Source organism: Hypomesus nipponensis, chromosome 7 (genome assembly GCF_054491055.1).
Source record: "Hypomesus nipponensis isolate SF chromosome 7, ASM5449105v1, whole genome shotgun sequence".
Taxonomy (NCBI): Eukaryota; Metazoa; Chordata; class Actinopteri; order Osmeriformes; family Osmeridae; genus Hypomesus; species Hypomesus nipponensis.
The window spans coordinates 14,099,629-14,116,376 of NC_140367.1; the positions used below are offsets into that span (position 1 = coordinate 14,099,629).

The window sequence follows — 16,748 nt, forward strand, 5'->3', positions numbered from 1 at the left end:
CAGCACACCTGATTCAAATGAATGATCATTACCCGGCTTCCACAGAGCTTGATAACGACCCATTCATTTGAATCAGGTGTGCTGGAGCAGGGAAACATCTAAAACATGCAGGACAGCGGCTCTCTCGGACCAGGGTTGCCTACCCCTGGCATAGTTGGATAAGGTTTGACAGAAAACATAGTGGAATGTGCAGTTATTGGGCATAAACTGAACCCTGGTGCTTCCTTCAAATATCTACCCAAAAGTTCCACTATGATGCTGCAATGGTTGGAATCATTTTGCAGACACCAGCTCACATGCCTACAAACCTGGAGGGACTATCTGCAATGCAACAACAGACCCAATGAATCGAAATTCGTTTTTCACAATCCAATTTCAATTATTTGTAGTTAGCCCTACTTTCCACTGTCTTGTGACACAACACTGAAGTCCAGACACGTAAATTAACATTTTCGTTCCTATTTTTTCCAACTCATTCCTGATTCCCTCATACTGTTTGAATACTGTCCTTCTTCCCCTTTCACCTGGCCTCCACCCACCCCCACCCAGATGTGCATGGACTCAGAGAAGCACATGATCTACACGTTCGGTGGTCGCATCCTGACATGCAATGGCACCGTGGAGGACAGCCGCACGTCGGAGCCCCAGTTCAGCGGACTGTACGCCTTCCACTGCCAAGTGGCCTCCTGGAGCCTGCTCAGGGAGGACTCATGCAACGCCGGCCCCGAGGACGTCCAATCCCGCATTGGCCACTGCATGCTCTTCCACACCGTGAGTCAGCCCTGTCCCACAAGGGGAGATAGCTAGCTCATGAAGTGGACCTCAGAGTTTGCTAAATTGATTTGTAAAACATTTTTGTTAGAACCTGGGAGGAGAACCATAGATGATTATGGTCGTTCATAAGATTGGTGTTTCAGGCAATCAAAAGCGACTGTCAACAGTTCTATTGAGGGCATAACAACTATAAATGCTACAAAAGAATACAATTCTAAACCCCCCCCCCCCTCCTTGGCAGCACCACTGCTCAAGTTGATTCCTGCAGCTGATTTAGCTAATTTAATGACTTTGCGCTTCAAAGTTGACATGGGAGTTGGTTCCAATGGAAATAGAAACCCACTGACATTCATCTCCTGCTGTTATGTGGGGGGAATGTCCCTGTACTTACTGTAAGTCGCTCTGGATAAGAGCGTCTGCAAAAAAAATGACTAAAATGTGCTGCCGGAGAAAGCCAGCGCAAGTTTGCTGTGAGCAATTCTCAAACTTTGCCCACAGCCAAGGAAAATATGAACACAGTGCCATGGATCAGTTCAAAACATGTAAACCATTCAAACAAAATGTCATTGTCAAAATGTTATTCCTATTTTTCCCTTCTCTCCTCAGAGAAACCGTTGCCTGTATGTGTTTGGGGGTCAAAGGTCTAAGACGTATCTGAACGACTTCTTCAGCTACGATGTGGATGGAGACCATGTGGAGATAATATCGGATGGAACCAAAAAGGACTCGGGCATGGGTGAGAACACCTATTCATACCTGTAACATAGAACTGCATTGAAACACAGAAGGATACTTTATTGCCGGCTGTGACTTTTTTTGTGTTTTACCCAGGGAAGTTTTCTTACACCGTCATGCTTTTAGCACGTGTTTGCAGTGTAGCACTTGGGTGGAAAATGAAAAGGGTAAAAAAAAAAAGAAAGTAAAAGGGTGGTGGGGGAGGAGAGCAGAATTGAGTAAAGAGAACACCAAAAATGCATTTCCTGGTGTTAAGTGACTACACGCGGTCACAAATTGGTTTTGTTATCAGTCATTTAGGCTATTGATGTGATAATGTTACCCCTCAGAGAGGCCATTGGCTGATTGGTGCATGCACAGCCACACTACAGCTGTATGGGAAATGTGTGAATTTCCTCTCCCAAGCCTCTCTCAAACAAAATGAACAAGTGGGCTGGACGCTGGCTTTTGCGCATGTGCTTGTACTCTTTTATGTGTGTGAGTGAGAGAGAGTGACAGAGATCTATATAGACGTTGTGGTACACTTTGTTAAAAGTGCAAAAGACAGATGAAAGACTTCCTGATGCTGATTTTGTCTCCAGAACTCTGGACTGGCTTTAGCGACATGACAGCTGATTAAAAATAGAACAGTCTGTGTAATCCAGGTAACAGAGAGAGGGAGAAAAAGGTGGAGTAAGGAAGAGAAGGGGGGTGGAGATATGGAGAGGAGGGTAAGGGAGGGGGATGGTGGAGATCTGGGAGCTTCAGAACAATGCAAGCCAACGAGAGAGAACAGAATGTATTTTGGCAGGGAGGAAGCATCAAGCCCAAACAGTGCTCTCGTAATCACTTTCAAATGTTTATTTGACTACTCTCTGGCCCCCACACTAACTGTGCTGTCTGCAGCCCAGATCTCCGAGGTTAATTTCTTAATGTTCACATCGCTACTCTAATGAGCTCTGTCTGTGTCTAGTGTTAGCTGTCATGACCTTCAAAATATGAACCCAGCCCCCAAATTCCCCTGAAACAGTTGACATTCAAAAACATAGTGCCTGTAATTATTTTGTCCAATGTGAAGCTTTAGGTTCAGTTAGAAGGTAACATTGATGAGCTGTTGTTTGCATATTCATGATTTACTGTGAGCACACACACAACATATTTATTTAAAAACACGTACATGTTGACATTTGCATGATAAGCCTACTGCAGACAAACAGTACTGTTGTCATGCGGTCTGGATTCCAATTGTTGTGATTTGCATTCTGTTCTGCTTGCCTCCAGATGGTCGCTGCTGACTTGCTATGTCAACAGCCTTTGATCGCTAATAACAGTTACTGCCTCTGCTTTTCATCTTGACTGATGTTCTGGGCCTTTTTAGACATTCTTAGGGGATGGGCTAGTCCCAGCCCCCAGTCATGTTTGTGGATCACTATGTACTCATGTCAACTCTGGGCTCAATGCTTCAGTGCTGCCCCTCCCTTCATATGGAGGCCAGTCTAGCTCTTACTGTTGGTGCGTCCCAATACCCATCCTACCGTACAATATACTGTAGCATTCTGCAGTATGTGCCAATGTGCTAATTCTGACCAAAAATCCTCTGCACTACATCCAGTGCGTCACATCAGTTGAACTACATATTTTATAAAGTGACAACTGCAGCTGGCCTGGTTGCCCTCTAACAGTATGTTCTTTTCCAAGGTAAATTTTAAATCCCCAATTTTCAAATCTCTGCACTACAAACGGTGACAGATTTATGAGCAAGAGGGTCAAGTTCAAGGCGGTATTTTATTACGCAGTAGTTTGTCCAGGACAGCTGTGGACATGCTAAAAGTAACTAGATATAATACAGGATTTGAGATGCAGGCTTTGTCTCTCTCCTCTCACTCTGTGCCTGATGCTGGTTGTCCCTCAGTGCCGATGACAGGCTTCACCCAGCGGGCCACCATCGACCCGGAACTAAACGAGATCCACGTGCTCTCCGGCCTCAGCAAGGACAAAGACAAACGAGAGGAAAACGTCCGGAACTCTTTCTGGATCTACGACATCGCCCGCAACAACTGGTACAGAACACTGGCAAGCAGATACACAGACAAGTTCATAGACTCACCTGATTTACCTGACCTCCTAACTGAGCTCATCTCTCACCTGTCATTCCAAAAGAGAACTTATCTCTATAAGTGTGTGTGTTGAAGCTCCACACCAACATGTTGTATCATCAATGAAGGGTACAACACTCGCATTACAGTGTGTATTCACACACGTATTTTCCAGACTTTAAATCGCTGATTAATTGTTAACTGGGCTGTTAGCTGCAGAGCTGATGTTACAGCCACATTCGAAGGGTAACAAGCTAGGTAAACATATACAGTAAAGCAACACAATTATGTAGCGTTAGTTGACTTACTTGTCCGAGGTTTGTAGCTGGACCAAGAGAGTTGGTACTGATCCAGTCTTCAATTGCAGACGGCCAGCAAAGCCAGCTTTGTATTGTCCCAAGTTGTGGAAACAGTTGTCGCTGAAATGTTTGGCGCAGACATGCAAAACTTTGGGAAGTTGTGTCGGCGCATTTCCAGCGAAAATAAAATTGAGGTAGTGGTTGTGCAGAGGCTCGGATGAAGAAAAAAAAAAAAAAAAAAAAAAAAGATTTGTGCTTGCATTTGTACATCCAAGCACTAAGCAACTTTTATGCATTGTTTGTTTGCTCGCCATGATGTCTCTCCAGGAAAAACCAATATCGCACTTGCCCTTGCACGGTGGCAGCTCAATTTCTCATGGGCGGGCCAGATGATCTGGGCGGGCAAAGCAGGAAGAGGGGAGGTAACCTTCCCCCTATCTACGTCACTAGGGGGAGATTTTCAAACAGAGCATTGAGCCTTCATTTTGTCAAAGGCGGAGAAGAACACGCAGGGCTTGGTTTACACTTATCGAAAATTCTAGCCACTGGGGGACCAAAGGCAGGCTAGGGGGAACTCATATTAATGTTAAATAACCTCATAAAACGAAGTTTTCATGTCATGTCTCCTTTAATACATTAGTAAATAATAGTAGAATTACATTTAGAAGTTTTTATTTGTTGACGTACTTACATTAAATGAAAGTGCACTTGAAAGTATGGCAAAGTATACTTTGAGGTTCTTTAGGAAGTATACTTCATGAACTGAAAGTGCACTACACAGGTTACTTTTAAGTATTCCAAAGTATACTTTGAAGTACTTAAGGAAGTATACTTGATGAACTGAAAGTGCACGACACAGGCTACTTTAGAGTATTCCAAAGTATACTTTGAAGTACTTGAGGAAGTATACTTGATGAACTGAAAGTGCACTACGCAGGCTACTTTGCAGTATTCAAAAGTAAACCTTGAAATACACTACAAGTGTACTTTAAAGTGCACTAAATGACCTACAAAGTGGGCCAATTCAGTTTACTTAGTACAAAAAAAGTATATAAATCAGTGCACTGCTCAGTATACTTTAAGTAACACGATAATAGTATACTTTTTATACTAAGTATATTTACAAAATAAACTTGAAGTATACTTCTTTTTTGTAAGGGCGTACAGGGTTCAATATTTAAAAAAAATTGCGACTGGCCCCACGGGCCAGTGGGTTTGAAACTTACTGGCCCCAAGGCCATTTTTACTGGCCCCCCCTCCAAAAGTTGTAATTTATTATTGTTACAACAAAACCAAAGACTTATAAGTTATGTTATTCTGTTAACATGTTTAACCATTTATTAAACACATCCTGGATATAAAAAGAACATAAATGAAATCAAATTTCTAGTGATAAAAAATAATCAGGTAATAGTCAGTAAAACAATTGACTTCTAACCTCAAAAATGACTTCTCTCTTCCCTGCTGACAGCCATCTCTGCAGACTGTCTGGCTGAAACTGAAACCCCTGGTCCCTCAATGCTAATTTATAAAAACTTCCATTGCATTTCATCAGTATGATACTAAGTACCCAAGTCGACACCATTCTTCTGCTGCAGTTCAATAGCCCAGGGGAACAAGGCGAACGTCTGTCAGTCTTAATTACGTGATATGCCGTTGTTATAAATCGTGCAATAACATGATGGGCATCTGCATTAAAATTCCTAACCAGCATGGTCAACGGCCTGGAAGATAGATTGTCAACCATCCGCTTAACTGTCACGCAAACCAGGTGCTACCTGCTAGCATGGCTGGTCAGGGATTGTTTTCGAAAATTGTCGGTGCCTGTGTAAAAAAGATCCACTTTTGTCTGCTTTAGACGGGAACATACGACAGACGACACAGTGCATCTTAGCTCCATAAAAAAAGTTGCTTCCGTTTGAACTCATAGCTCTACCAGAGAATGTCTAATATAGAGAGAACTGCCACTCTCGGGAAACTTCCGGGTTCTGAACTGGTTGAAGTTCCATGTGAGGGCGCTAACGAGCGAGTACAGAATGAATGGAGGTCTATGGAGCTATACCCCTCAAAATCCACTTTTCTCAGGATATAATGTTTTGTCTAGTAATTTGAATTCTGAATTCGAAAGGGGAGGCAAAATAAATACACACTGCTGGCTGTTCGATTTTTTAAAAGTCGCCTTTCTGTTCTAAATAGCTTTTGAAAATGTAATTGACGTCATACACATCGTACGACCAGAGCTACTGCTTTATGGCAAGCTCTGGTCACTTACTTTTTTCTCTCAGGGCATGACAACACAGATGACAGGTTAGGCTCTTCCTGTCAATACACATGCTAGAAAGAGTTTTGGCTTGCTAATGTTGTTGCTAATGTTGCTAATGCTCTGACATTCTGATTCTGCTTCGGATGCCATCAAGCAAGAGCTCTCAGTCCTTCACTAACCAATCAGCATTCATTAGCAGAATGCTAGTGTGTTATAGGCAACAACGACTCACCCTGTAAGAAATCAAAATGACATAAGTACTCGTTCATTCAACTTTCAACCTATAATCCATGTTGAACATGCAAAAACTACAATCAAATCGGAGATTTCTCAACGACAATCAGGCAAAAGAGACAAATTTAGCCGTTTAGCTCCATAGACTCCCATTCAACATGCACTTGCTCGTGATCACCCCCAGTGGAACTTTGGTGGAACTGCAACCAAATTCGGTACAATGGGGCTTAATAGGGAGTGGCAAGTCTCTCCTTAAACAGGCTCTGGCTCTACTTTGCTTTTATCATCACTTTTGTCTCGCGCCAGTTCTTAAAAAATGTATCGAGATTAGAGAATTACAATTTGACAACCACTCGTCACTCACTCAACTCTTGATTTGCCAAATGTGTCACGAGCTGCAAGTTATTTATGCATTTAGCAGACAGCAAAACATATGGAGGATGTTAACTTTTACGATGCAATTTTTTTTTTCCAGTCAATAATTTGCAGTGGCCCAATCGGGCCAGTGAGTTGCTATTTAACTGTCCCGACGTTACTTTTTACTGGCCCCAGGCCATCGGGCCATCGCTTATGTCAAACCCTGGCGTACAACGGAAGTGACGTTGAATCGAATTCAACCAACGCAATCGCTACCAAGACAGTCTAGTAGTAGCCTACAATTTACCGGGGCAGCTTTTCCACACAGCAGGGCTATATCGCATTTTGCCTTGTTACTGACAATGATCGCTACCACTGACATTTTTATGAATGAGTGATTTTTATGGAGCTAGAAAGCTGACAAAAGAATCTGAATTTGAATATGAAAGATCTGAAATATTTGTGTGTCGAATTTCATAAAACTTAAATATTTTGCTGTTGAATATATAATATCTGAATTATTTGTATGCCGAATTTAATAAAACTGAATTATTGTGATCCAAAAATACACATTTCTAAAATTCAGATTGCAGTAATTCAAATTCTTGAAATTCAGATTCTTGAAATTCAGATTCTTGAAATTCAGATTGCTGAAATTCAAATTGCGGAAATTCAGATTGCGGAAATTCAGATTCAGATTTTGTCTGAACTAGGCCAAAGGTGAAACAGCTTGCTTTCACAGGAAAAAGTAGACGATTTCAGAACGACTGAACTTTACCTCAGAACAAACTGAGTTGCTAGTTGGAGGAATACCCAGATCACACACAAGTATCTGGGATAGCACACATACGTCCCGATGTGTAGAAGATACGTTGGCAAGATCTAGTATGGAGATCGTTGGCATTTGATCGAAACTGACTTCCAGACGACATGTGGACAATGAATCCAATCACACCCGGCCGCACTACAGATATATCCTGTTAACCATAGATAACTCCTTATATCTATGCTGTTAAATACTATGTCCGATCTCTCAGACAGCAAATATTTCACTATCCATAACCGATCTGAAATGTCACTTAGGAAATGAATATAGCCTATAGGCTGAACATCGACTTTGATAGGCATAAGGAGACAATGAAAAATATGCTTGACCATCCAAAATTGGCTATTAGTAATACAGTAGCTAGCTAGCGTGACTTGATTCAACCTGGATTTTCTGTGTGGGTATTATAATTGAGACACAATTGAAGTTCATGATTTTATATCAGGCTGGATGTTGATGCCATCAAGCTCTTAAAAGAACTCCAACACAGAAAAGAGAACAACGGAACATAAATATATAGGCTATAGCTTTGCCAGTTGTTCCGCGTCTTCCATCGGTCTCCGCCGCCCTCTGACTCTATCTCGACTCACTTGGTAACAGTAACCGCCGATTTTGGCAGAGGAGAAGACACAAGTTTTTACAAGTTTCATAAGCACTTGCTCCATACTCTTCCTCCAACAAGCAACTCTTAGCTTTTGTTCTTGGGTAAAATTCGGTCAGAGAATGTCTATATTCGGTCGTTCTGAAATCGTCTACTTTTCCCTGTGAAGGCAAGCTGTTTCACCTTTGGCCTAGTTCAGACAAAATCTGAATTTCCGCAATCTGAATTTCAAGAATCTGAATTTCAAGAATCTGAATTTCAGCAATCTGAATTTCAAGAATCTGAATTCCTGCAATCTGAATTTCAAGAATCTGAAATCCTGCAATCTGAATTTTAGAAATTTGTATTTTTGGATCAAAATAATTCAGTTTTATTAAATTCCGCATACAAATAATTCAGATATTATATATTCAATAGCAAAATATTTAAGTTTTATGAAATTCGACACGCACATATTTCTGATGTTTCATATTCAAATTCAGATACTTTTGTCAGCTTTCTAGCTCCATAGATTTTCCCCTAAATAAAGGTCAAGCTTATTTGCGTTTTTGGGGACATTTTCAGTTAGCAGATGGTAGGCCTACTATTTGAATCGCGATTCCATCTGAGATAGCTACTGCTGGTAATGTCGTTGTTAAAATAAGCTTCAAAGGGGGTTCTTTATAAATGAATGAATGTAATATGAGTAGGCTAAATGCCTGAAAATATCACGAGAAGGGAAAAACTTACAATGACATTTAAATCATACAGATTAGCTCAATTTTTACACCGGTCTGCCAAATGTTTTCGTTTTAATTCAACTATGAAGTTACTGATCACCTTTCCCTCTTGCACGGGAAATGAGAACACAGCTATTTCATTCCACTCTTCACTCTGCGTTCACACTGCAGCGATGCAAATCGCTGGCCATCGCTCGCCTTTCATGTAGATTCATGTAGAATGTAGTTCTCTAAAGTCACTGTTGTAGTTGTAATGGCCAAGTGTGCAGACTTGGGTTTACGTACTCGCAACATCGATCAAAATACAACTTGTATACAAAATACAAAACTGTTTAATAAACATACACGTTGACATGTGTAAAAACGTATTATATTACTTAAAGTCTCTGCTAATCTGTCGATACGACCAGGGAGTTACAGCCGGGCTACTACTGTACTGTAACTAGCTAGAACAAAGTTACGTAATGTGATGAGAGACTGAATTTGAGAGTACAAAAAAAACGCCAGGACCACCGACAACGTCGGCAAACCTGCGCCAGGCCTAATTCTTTTTATTGATGTCTTTGTACAAATACAGGGACGTATCGTACAGGACTGGATATGCAGCCACACAGGCGATTAGCTTCTCCATCTTTAAAACTGAAAGCTAGAAATGTTAGTGGTAGTGGAAAAAACATCACACTGCTGTAATTATGAAGTTGAAATGATTATAGATTGTAAGATTGAGAATGAACCTCTTAATCACCTTTTTACTTTAATATGCTATATTATTGAAAACCAGATGCAAAATCCGTTGACTGATTAGTATTACCACTAAAACATAGAAGACATAGAGGCCAAATGTGGAAGACCAGATAGATAGAGTTTGAGAGCAACAGAGAGAATTGTGTGTGTAGGCCTCTCCCATGAAAGACTACAAGGCCCAGATATTGAGAACTACAAGCGCCAAACATCAGGGGACAGATTTATGTCCTTAAACTCTGTATGACCGTGCAGCTGGGCTGCAAAGCCCCACGTGGGAACTGGATGGGAGAAAGTTACGGAAAGTCCAGACTATGCAAATTCTGTGACAATGGACCAACCGAGAATGAAAATGCATACATGAATCTGTGACCACATATAATGTACCAATGATAAAATAGCATAAAATAATGGAGGAAAAATATATAAGCAAATGTCTGGAGAAAAGTTTCAGTCAGACTCCGGGGTCTACTCACGTTTGTTGGAATCAATCCTTTGTGTTAGATTCGAATAAACACTTTGCATCAAACTTTGCTGCCGTTTCCGTGCTGTTTTTCTTTTTGATATCGGTTAAAAACTTAGACTATTTTTTTGGCGACAGTTGCTACGTTACGAGAAACACTGTGATTGGCCATCGCTAGCAAAAATTGCTCCTCATTTGAATTTGCACGCAAGCGATTCGCCGGCCTCCATAGAAAATTAATGGAAAACATGTTGCTCGCATCGCGTTTCTGCAGTGTGAACGCACTGTTAGTATTTTGAGTTGCAGGGGCGAATCTAGGTTCCACCTTTTGGGGACCATTATCTAGTTATTATCTAGTTAGGGGCCAAGCAGCGAAGCTGCTATTAGGATTATTAGGATTCCTCCATCAGGAGGAAACCTATTGTTATTGTTAGTTTTATTATTCTTGTACCATGGAAGTCAATGGCAGCCCCTAGAAACCTTCGATAACTTTGATAAATTTGGCACACTCATTAAGGACAGTTCCTTCTATACCTACACCAAGTTTCATGTCTCCCATTAGACCACTCTAGCGCCACCAATGGGTCAAAGTTGAACTTGTGTTTACACACGCATTTAAAGAATAGAATGTGAAGTAATAGCTAGCTGGCGTCAGTTACTTGTCAAATGCATAGATAATGTTTAAAAGTCAAATCTAAATTTAGCTTGCACCTAACATATTTGAGTGTGCTAACATTAGCAATAATGTCAGCTAGTTTGAGGTGTATGCATAGACTAACCATTAAATAAGCAGCACATTTCCCGTATTTAACAATGATTAAACATGGACTTAGCTGAAAGTGGGGGGGGGGGGGGGTGGTGTCTGACTATCACAGTGTTTGTTTGTGACCCCTAGTGAGTATGTACCCACTAGGTCTTATTTGTAACGTTGTGTGTGTGTGTCCTCTCCAGGTCGTGTGTGTATAAGAACGACCAGGCTGTGAAGGAGAACCCCATCAAGGCACTACAGGAGGAGGAGCCTTGTCCACGCTTTGCACACCAGCTGGTCTACGATGAGATGCACAAGGTTATACACACACAAACAAGAATGCTCTAAAAAAAGACCTACACCATGAACACTTAAGATGCCTAGATATCCACACGCGCGTGCACACACACACACCATAACGCCCCAAAAATACCTACACTATGCACACTTAAGATGCCGAAATATCCACACCCAACACAACACACACTTTACTATACATGAGGCCCCTAGCTTAGCTGGTCAATATCAGGGTGTACGTTTCATACTCAGCAGGTGCAGTGCCCTCTTGTGGTGGACATATGTCAACTCAGGCTCCATGGCAGCTATGATGACAAAAAAAATCCCTAATGGGGAGTACCTGCTGGCAGTGATCCAAGGACAGACTACCACAAACCGGCTTCAGGATGTTCACCGATGCTCGAGGGCCACAAGGGCTGTCCTGTCTTTTACGGCACGGTCATACTCTGCCCATGCCAGGAATATGCAGCCGGTGATTAAGATGTTGATTCGGTGACACACAAACACAAATTCCTGGAATTATAGATGCAGTGCCCGTCATGGATCTCGCTACAGGAGTATCATGTTCACAAAACAGTAACGCTATGTGGTGATGGATATATAGATAATCCACACTTTTAGCTCTCAATGGCCTCCTCAAATTACAGGACACCTGTCATTATCTCTGCCCATTGCAATGTGAGAAATAAAATGTTCACTGACAAAGTGGAGTCTGGACCAGTTTGTTTCCTGAGAAATCCGTTGTGTGCAGTAGCTAGTTTGAGTCTTGTTTTCAACGAATGCTAGTTGCAGTGGTCATGGGCCAAACACTATAGGGCAAACCCATTTGTATATTGATATACTAATTTAGATATTTATATTTATTTGTCATGAACAGTCGATACTGCACGTCCCTGGGGCCTGAGCCATGCACCTGACGCAATTCATACAATGCCTTGCTGGCGAGATAATCGAGCCACAGAGACATTCAATGAATTTCATGTAGATACTCACCAACCAATATTGTGCCCCCTTTTGTCCAGGTGCACTACCTGTTTGGCGGGAACCCAGGCAAGTCCTGCTCTCCAAAGATGCGCCTCGACGACTTCTGGTCCCTCAAGCTGTGTCGTCCTTCCAAGGAGTACCTGCTCCGCCATTGTCGATACCTGATTAGGAAGTACAGGTAACACCACACACTGAAGACCTAGGCAAATAATTGACAACTTTCTAGTCATTGTGACATCATAGTCTTTTGTATGCATTAATGTCCTGATACCCCCTTCATTCCCCCAGGGATGATTTCATCAGACTGAATTCAATCTCAATGTGCCGTTTCCATTAGGGATGCACCGAATCCCGATTTTTGGGGTTCGGCCAAATACCCAATCCAGAGATTTGGATCCAGAGATTCGGTATTTGGATTAGATAAGATTCTACCGAATACCGAATCGTACTCCTATCCTCAGTCCATTAACACAGTAAACACATTAATGAAGTAAACAACATCCACAGCAGTGTATTTTTCATTTGATTTTATTTTAACTGTTAAAATAAAAAAAAATAAAAAAAACACGAATAGGCAACATTATGCCAGGAAGACAAGTGGGAATAACTATTTTGACAATTACCATATGCCTATCTCAAGATCTAATCAATATCCAAAATATTAGCCTTTTAGATTTCTTGAATTTTTTGGGGATGTTTCATACGCAAATGTTCTAACAGCGTTTAAATGTTGTGTATTGTTTAGGGTCCTTGTCAACACAAGACAAATCGGCATTGCAAATTAAACACTGTGGTGTTCATAGCTCGATTTGAATCGCCTTGTTTTGACTGAAAGTACTGCCAAACAACACTTTCTGCTCACAAGATAAATTTTCACTTTTTCTCAGCCTACTGCATTGAATGGTCCACCTACATAAACACCTTCCCGTAATCAACAGCGGCGTCATTCGTCGACCAGCGTAGCGTACGTAGTGCAAGTGTAGGGTTTGGTTCGGTGGAAAAAAAATTGAAGGTTCGGCCGAAACCAAACCCTGTCAAAAAACCCAATATTCAGCCGAATCTGAAACCGAATCCTGGATTCGGTGCATCCCTAGTTTCCATAGTTCACTCTCCAAGGCTTTTGCTGCGTGATACTTTTTTTCCCCTTTGACTCTTACACCGTCTAGTGGTAGCATCATGCCATTTTCAACATATTTTCTGTCCATTGGCTGACTTCTTGTTTTGGAGTGTTCTGTGTGTGCATTCTTGTATTGATGTGCTGGGGCTTTGGCAAGCGCTAGACTTGTCGTGTAAGACACCTTGTCTGTTTCCTGTGGTCAGGTTCGAGGAGAAAGCCCAGTCGGAGCCCTTGAACGCTCTGAAGTACCTGCAGAACGACCTCTCTCTGACCGTGGACCACACTGACCCTGATGAGACCAAAGAGGTACGCTTGGCTAGGATGGGAGCAGAGAGAGAGACAGTTGAAAATGACGAAAGGAATGTTGAGCGAAGTGTGGGGGGTTTGAGAGAGTGATCTAGGGGGAGGAAAGGAGGCATAGCAGACGAGGTGGGGCAGAGATTGAGAGAGTGACGAGTCGTCTACAAAACGTTTAGTTTTCGCTAACATGACTTAAAGATGGCCTATTGTACCGTTCAGTTCCAGCTCTTGCCCTCTGCACTGTTCAAGTCCAGCTCAGACTTCATTCCGCTGGGTAAGTGTGTAATGTGATGTATTTATTTTAGCAGTCGTGTTTGTGGTCCCACTGCATCATCACTGCACATGATTCCTCCAGTCATCTTGTTTTTCAGTAACTAATTTTCCTCCCTGCTTCCTTCCCCCCCTCCATCTCTCTCTTACCCCCTTTTATCCTCACTCCCCCCTCTTGCCCCCTCTCCCCCTCCTGCCTGCCCACTCCTCCCCCCTTCCTTCCCTTACTTCCCCCTCCTTTCCTTCCTCCTCTGCTCCTGCCCTCCCTCGCTTCCTAACTCCCCATGAATAGGTTTCTCAGACGTTGACCAGACTTATGCCCAGCGCACCCAGCTCTTCGACACGCTCGTCAACTTCTTCCCAGACAGCATGACCCCTCCCAAGGGCAACCTGGTTGACCTCATCACCCTGTAGCCCCAACCCCCTCCGTCCTCACCCCACCTCCACAAGTGACTCTCACTTTGTTGGTGCAGAGATACAAAATGTTTAATTATCATTAAAAAAATTATAATTATATATGTACATTTTCATCAAGCTCTCCCAGTGGAGGAGGTGATTGGGCTTTGCTCAATGTGACCACACCTCTTTCTCTGTTGAACAGCGGTTTGTTCATCAGCGGTACTAACCAAACCTAAAGGGTTGATGTTCACTCACTGAAGAGCTGGGGAGGGGGGTAGAACACTGAACATCAACACCTAACATTACTGTGGATGAAAGAATCAAGTAGTGTGTCCCTCTAGGTCCGGTATCCTTTCCTTGCGGAATAGTTTTACGTCTGCGGCGAGGAATGGATTAATTCCGAAAAATGGTAAATTAAGCTCTGCCAAACATAGCTTCTTGTGTTAATTTTTATTTTCTTGGATTTTGGGTTTACATGAACTGTGAGTTCTCATCAGCAGTTTGTTAGACATGGGAGTATCCTTTAGTCTTGAATTTTATTTGCATACAGCTGACATCTCACACACACGGACAAGAAGCTGTTCTCTTGCTTCACCTATTTGATGCCCAGATTTATGGTAACAATGTCCGTGCTCAATTTTCTGAAATGATATTCTAGAAACAGTAGAGGAATGATGTTTTAAATTACGCCTGAATTGAGCTTGGTCTTTCCCAATGATTCAGTTTAAATTTAAATGTATGTGTTTGGAGGGGTGGGAGGGGGGTGCATTATAGATTTTTTTAAATAGACGGTGATCATGCCTTGAGTGTAAAGTACCTGCATAGGGAAAACACTAACAATTTTAGAAATGTTTTGGTCCGATTTCAAAGTGTCTGTAGGATTATTGGAAACTAATAGTTGTCCTGTAATAAAGGGGCATTCTTGTACATACACACATTTAGGAACACCCACACATAGGATCTGAGTGACTTTACTCTGCAATAAAGCGAGACACGGCAAGGTGTGGCATTGGCAACTTGCATAGTTTACATTCATGCCGCAATCATGTGAACAGCAATGACAATATATTCCCCCCGTCTAGACGCCGTCTGTCCAGACCCCTTGTTGATCCTCAAGCAGAGGTGTTTACACCCACGATGCCGTCTCTGAAGAAGTCGCTTGGGTGAAGTCATAGTGATGGAGTTGGATAGCTTAGCTGCCTGCTTCAACATTTGCAGTCTGCATTCATCTGGTCTTTGGCGTCAAATACCCTAGGTTTTTATGTAGGAGGACAGTGTGATTGGTCTATTTTCAGGACCTAATCGTTTCCGTTCCTTGGTCAGGGTACGACCGCGGGGTGTTGTAGTCTCTGAGGTTCATTGTGTGCGCGATACAGAGACAATGTAAGAAAAAGAGATGGGAGGTTCATATCGACAACATTAGACAGCTTGTTACTGTTGTTGTCAGAGTTCAAAACTTTCCCCCCTTCAGGTGTCTTCCATTTCCTGAGGTTTACATTCATATTCCATGTTGTTGGGTTTTTGCCAAAGACCGGCTGGTGTTATTTAATTTTTTACTCCGTGTACTGCTGAGCTGGTCTGTTGTGTTCTCTTACTATCTTGCCTAGCGATAGAGGGCTTACAGGTGATGTAAACACATTTTGTGCCCAGGCTCTTTTAACCTTTATTTGAAGTGAAAGCGTGTAATCAAACAATGTTGGCGAGAGAGCGACGGAGAACCTGCTCTCCGATGTCTGAACAAATGTCCGATTTGGTAAAGACGTAATTTGATCCCTTGTTGCCATACTCTGAATTAGTTCCTTATATAGGCTTGAGTGGAATGAATAAGTCCGACTTTGTGTGCACATGTTCGAAGAATGCATTTTGCATTGTGTGCATTTTGCACTGTCTGTGCGTACTTCTGCTGCTTTCATAGAGGTAGGCAGACAGCTTTTTAAAGAGTTGATATAGATATACTGAAAGTGGAGCGATACCACCCAGGGAAATAAACCGTTATCACTTCAAAAGGAAATTATTCATGCATGATTTTCCACTGGATTCAGGGCTTTTTTCCATTGTAGTTGTACTAGGGTTGATTTGTGCCAGGGTTTTATTAAATTTAAGAAACGTGTTTAAACAAAGAACAAAATTAAAGCACCTTGTTTGTAAAACAATGCCAAATACATTTTCTGTAGCTCTCTCTCTTCAGGGTAAATAGTCAAAATTGTGTATATGTAATGTTATTTTTTCATCTCCCTCCATTTCTCATGCACCTCCTCTTCCTCTTCTACCCCTGGCTGAAAATCAGGAGTATGCGGATACTCTTGTGCTGGTGAACACTACTCTGGATTTACGTGAATGTGTAGAAAGCCTATTGTAGAATTGCATTGTATGTAATGTATATAATGAATAAAGATTGTATTTTGTTCAGGTTTTCTTAATCTGTTCTTTAATTTCTCGGGTCCTTTCGTGTAGTGACAGTAATATTTTATTTATTTACTAGTAGTTATTTACTTATTGAAGAATAACTAAATATTTTTATACCATATATAGTAATGAGTACTGTG

General features: G+C 41.8%; 1 protein-coding gene across 3 annotated transcripts in view; it reads left to right on the forward strand.

Moving 5' to 3' along the window:
• Positions 1–16,611, forward strand: part of mkln1 (muskelin 1, intracellular mediator containing kelch motifs) — a 33,266-nt gene extending 16,655 nt beyond the window's left edge. For 2 of the 3 annotated variants that reach the window (XM_084701095.1, XM_084701096.1), the window contains exons 11-18: positions 550–771; positions 1,381–1,510; positions 3,401–3,548; positions 11,039–11,153; positions 12,155–12,294; positions 13,437–13,539; positions 13,753–13,807; positions 14,096–16,611. In XM_084701095.1, the coding sequence (XP_084557221.1) occupies positions 550–771; positions 1,381–1,510; positions 3,401–3,548; positions 11,039–11,153; positions 12,155–12,294; positions 13,437–13,539; positions 13,753–13,807; positions 14,096–14,217 (1,035 nt within the window). In that variant the 3' untranslated portion in view covers positions 14,218–16,611. Of the gene's footprint in view, positions 1–549; positions 772–1,380; positions 1,511–3,400; positions 3,549–11,038; positions 11,154–11,384; positions 12,042–12,154; positions 12,295–13,436; positions 13,540–13,752; positions 13,808–14,095 lie in introns of those variants that run through there. The other variant, XM_084701097.1, reaches the window with a different exon arrangement.
• The last annotated feature ends 137 nt before the right edge of the window (positions 16,612–16,748 follow it).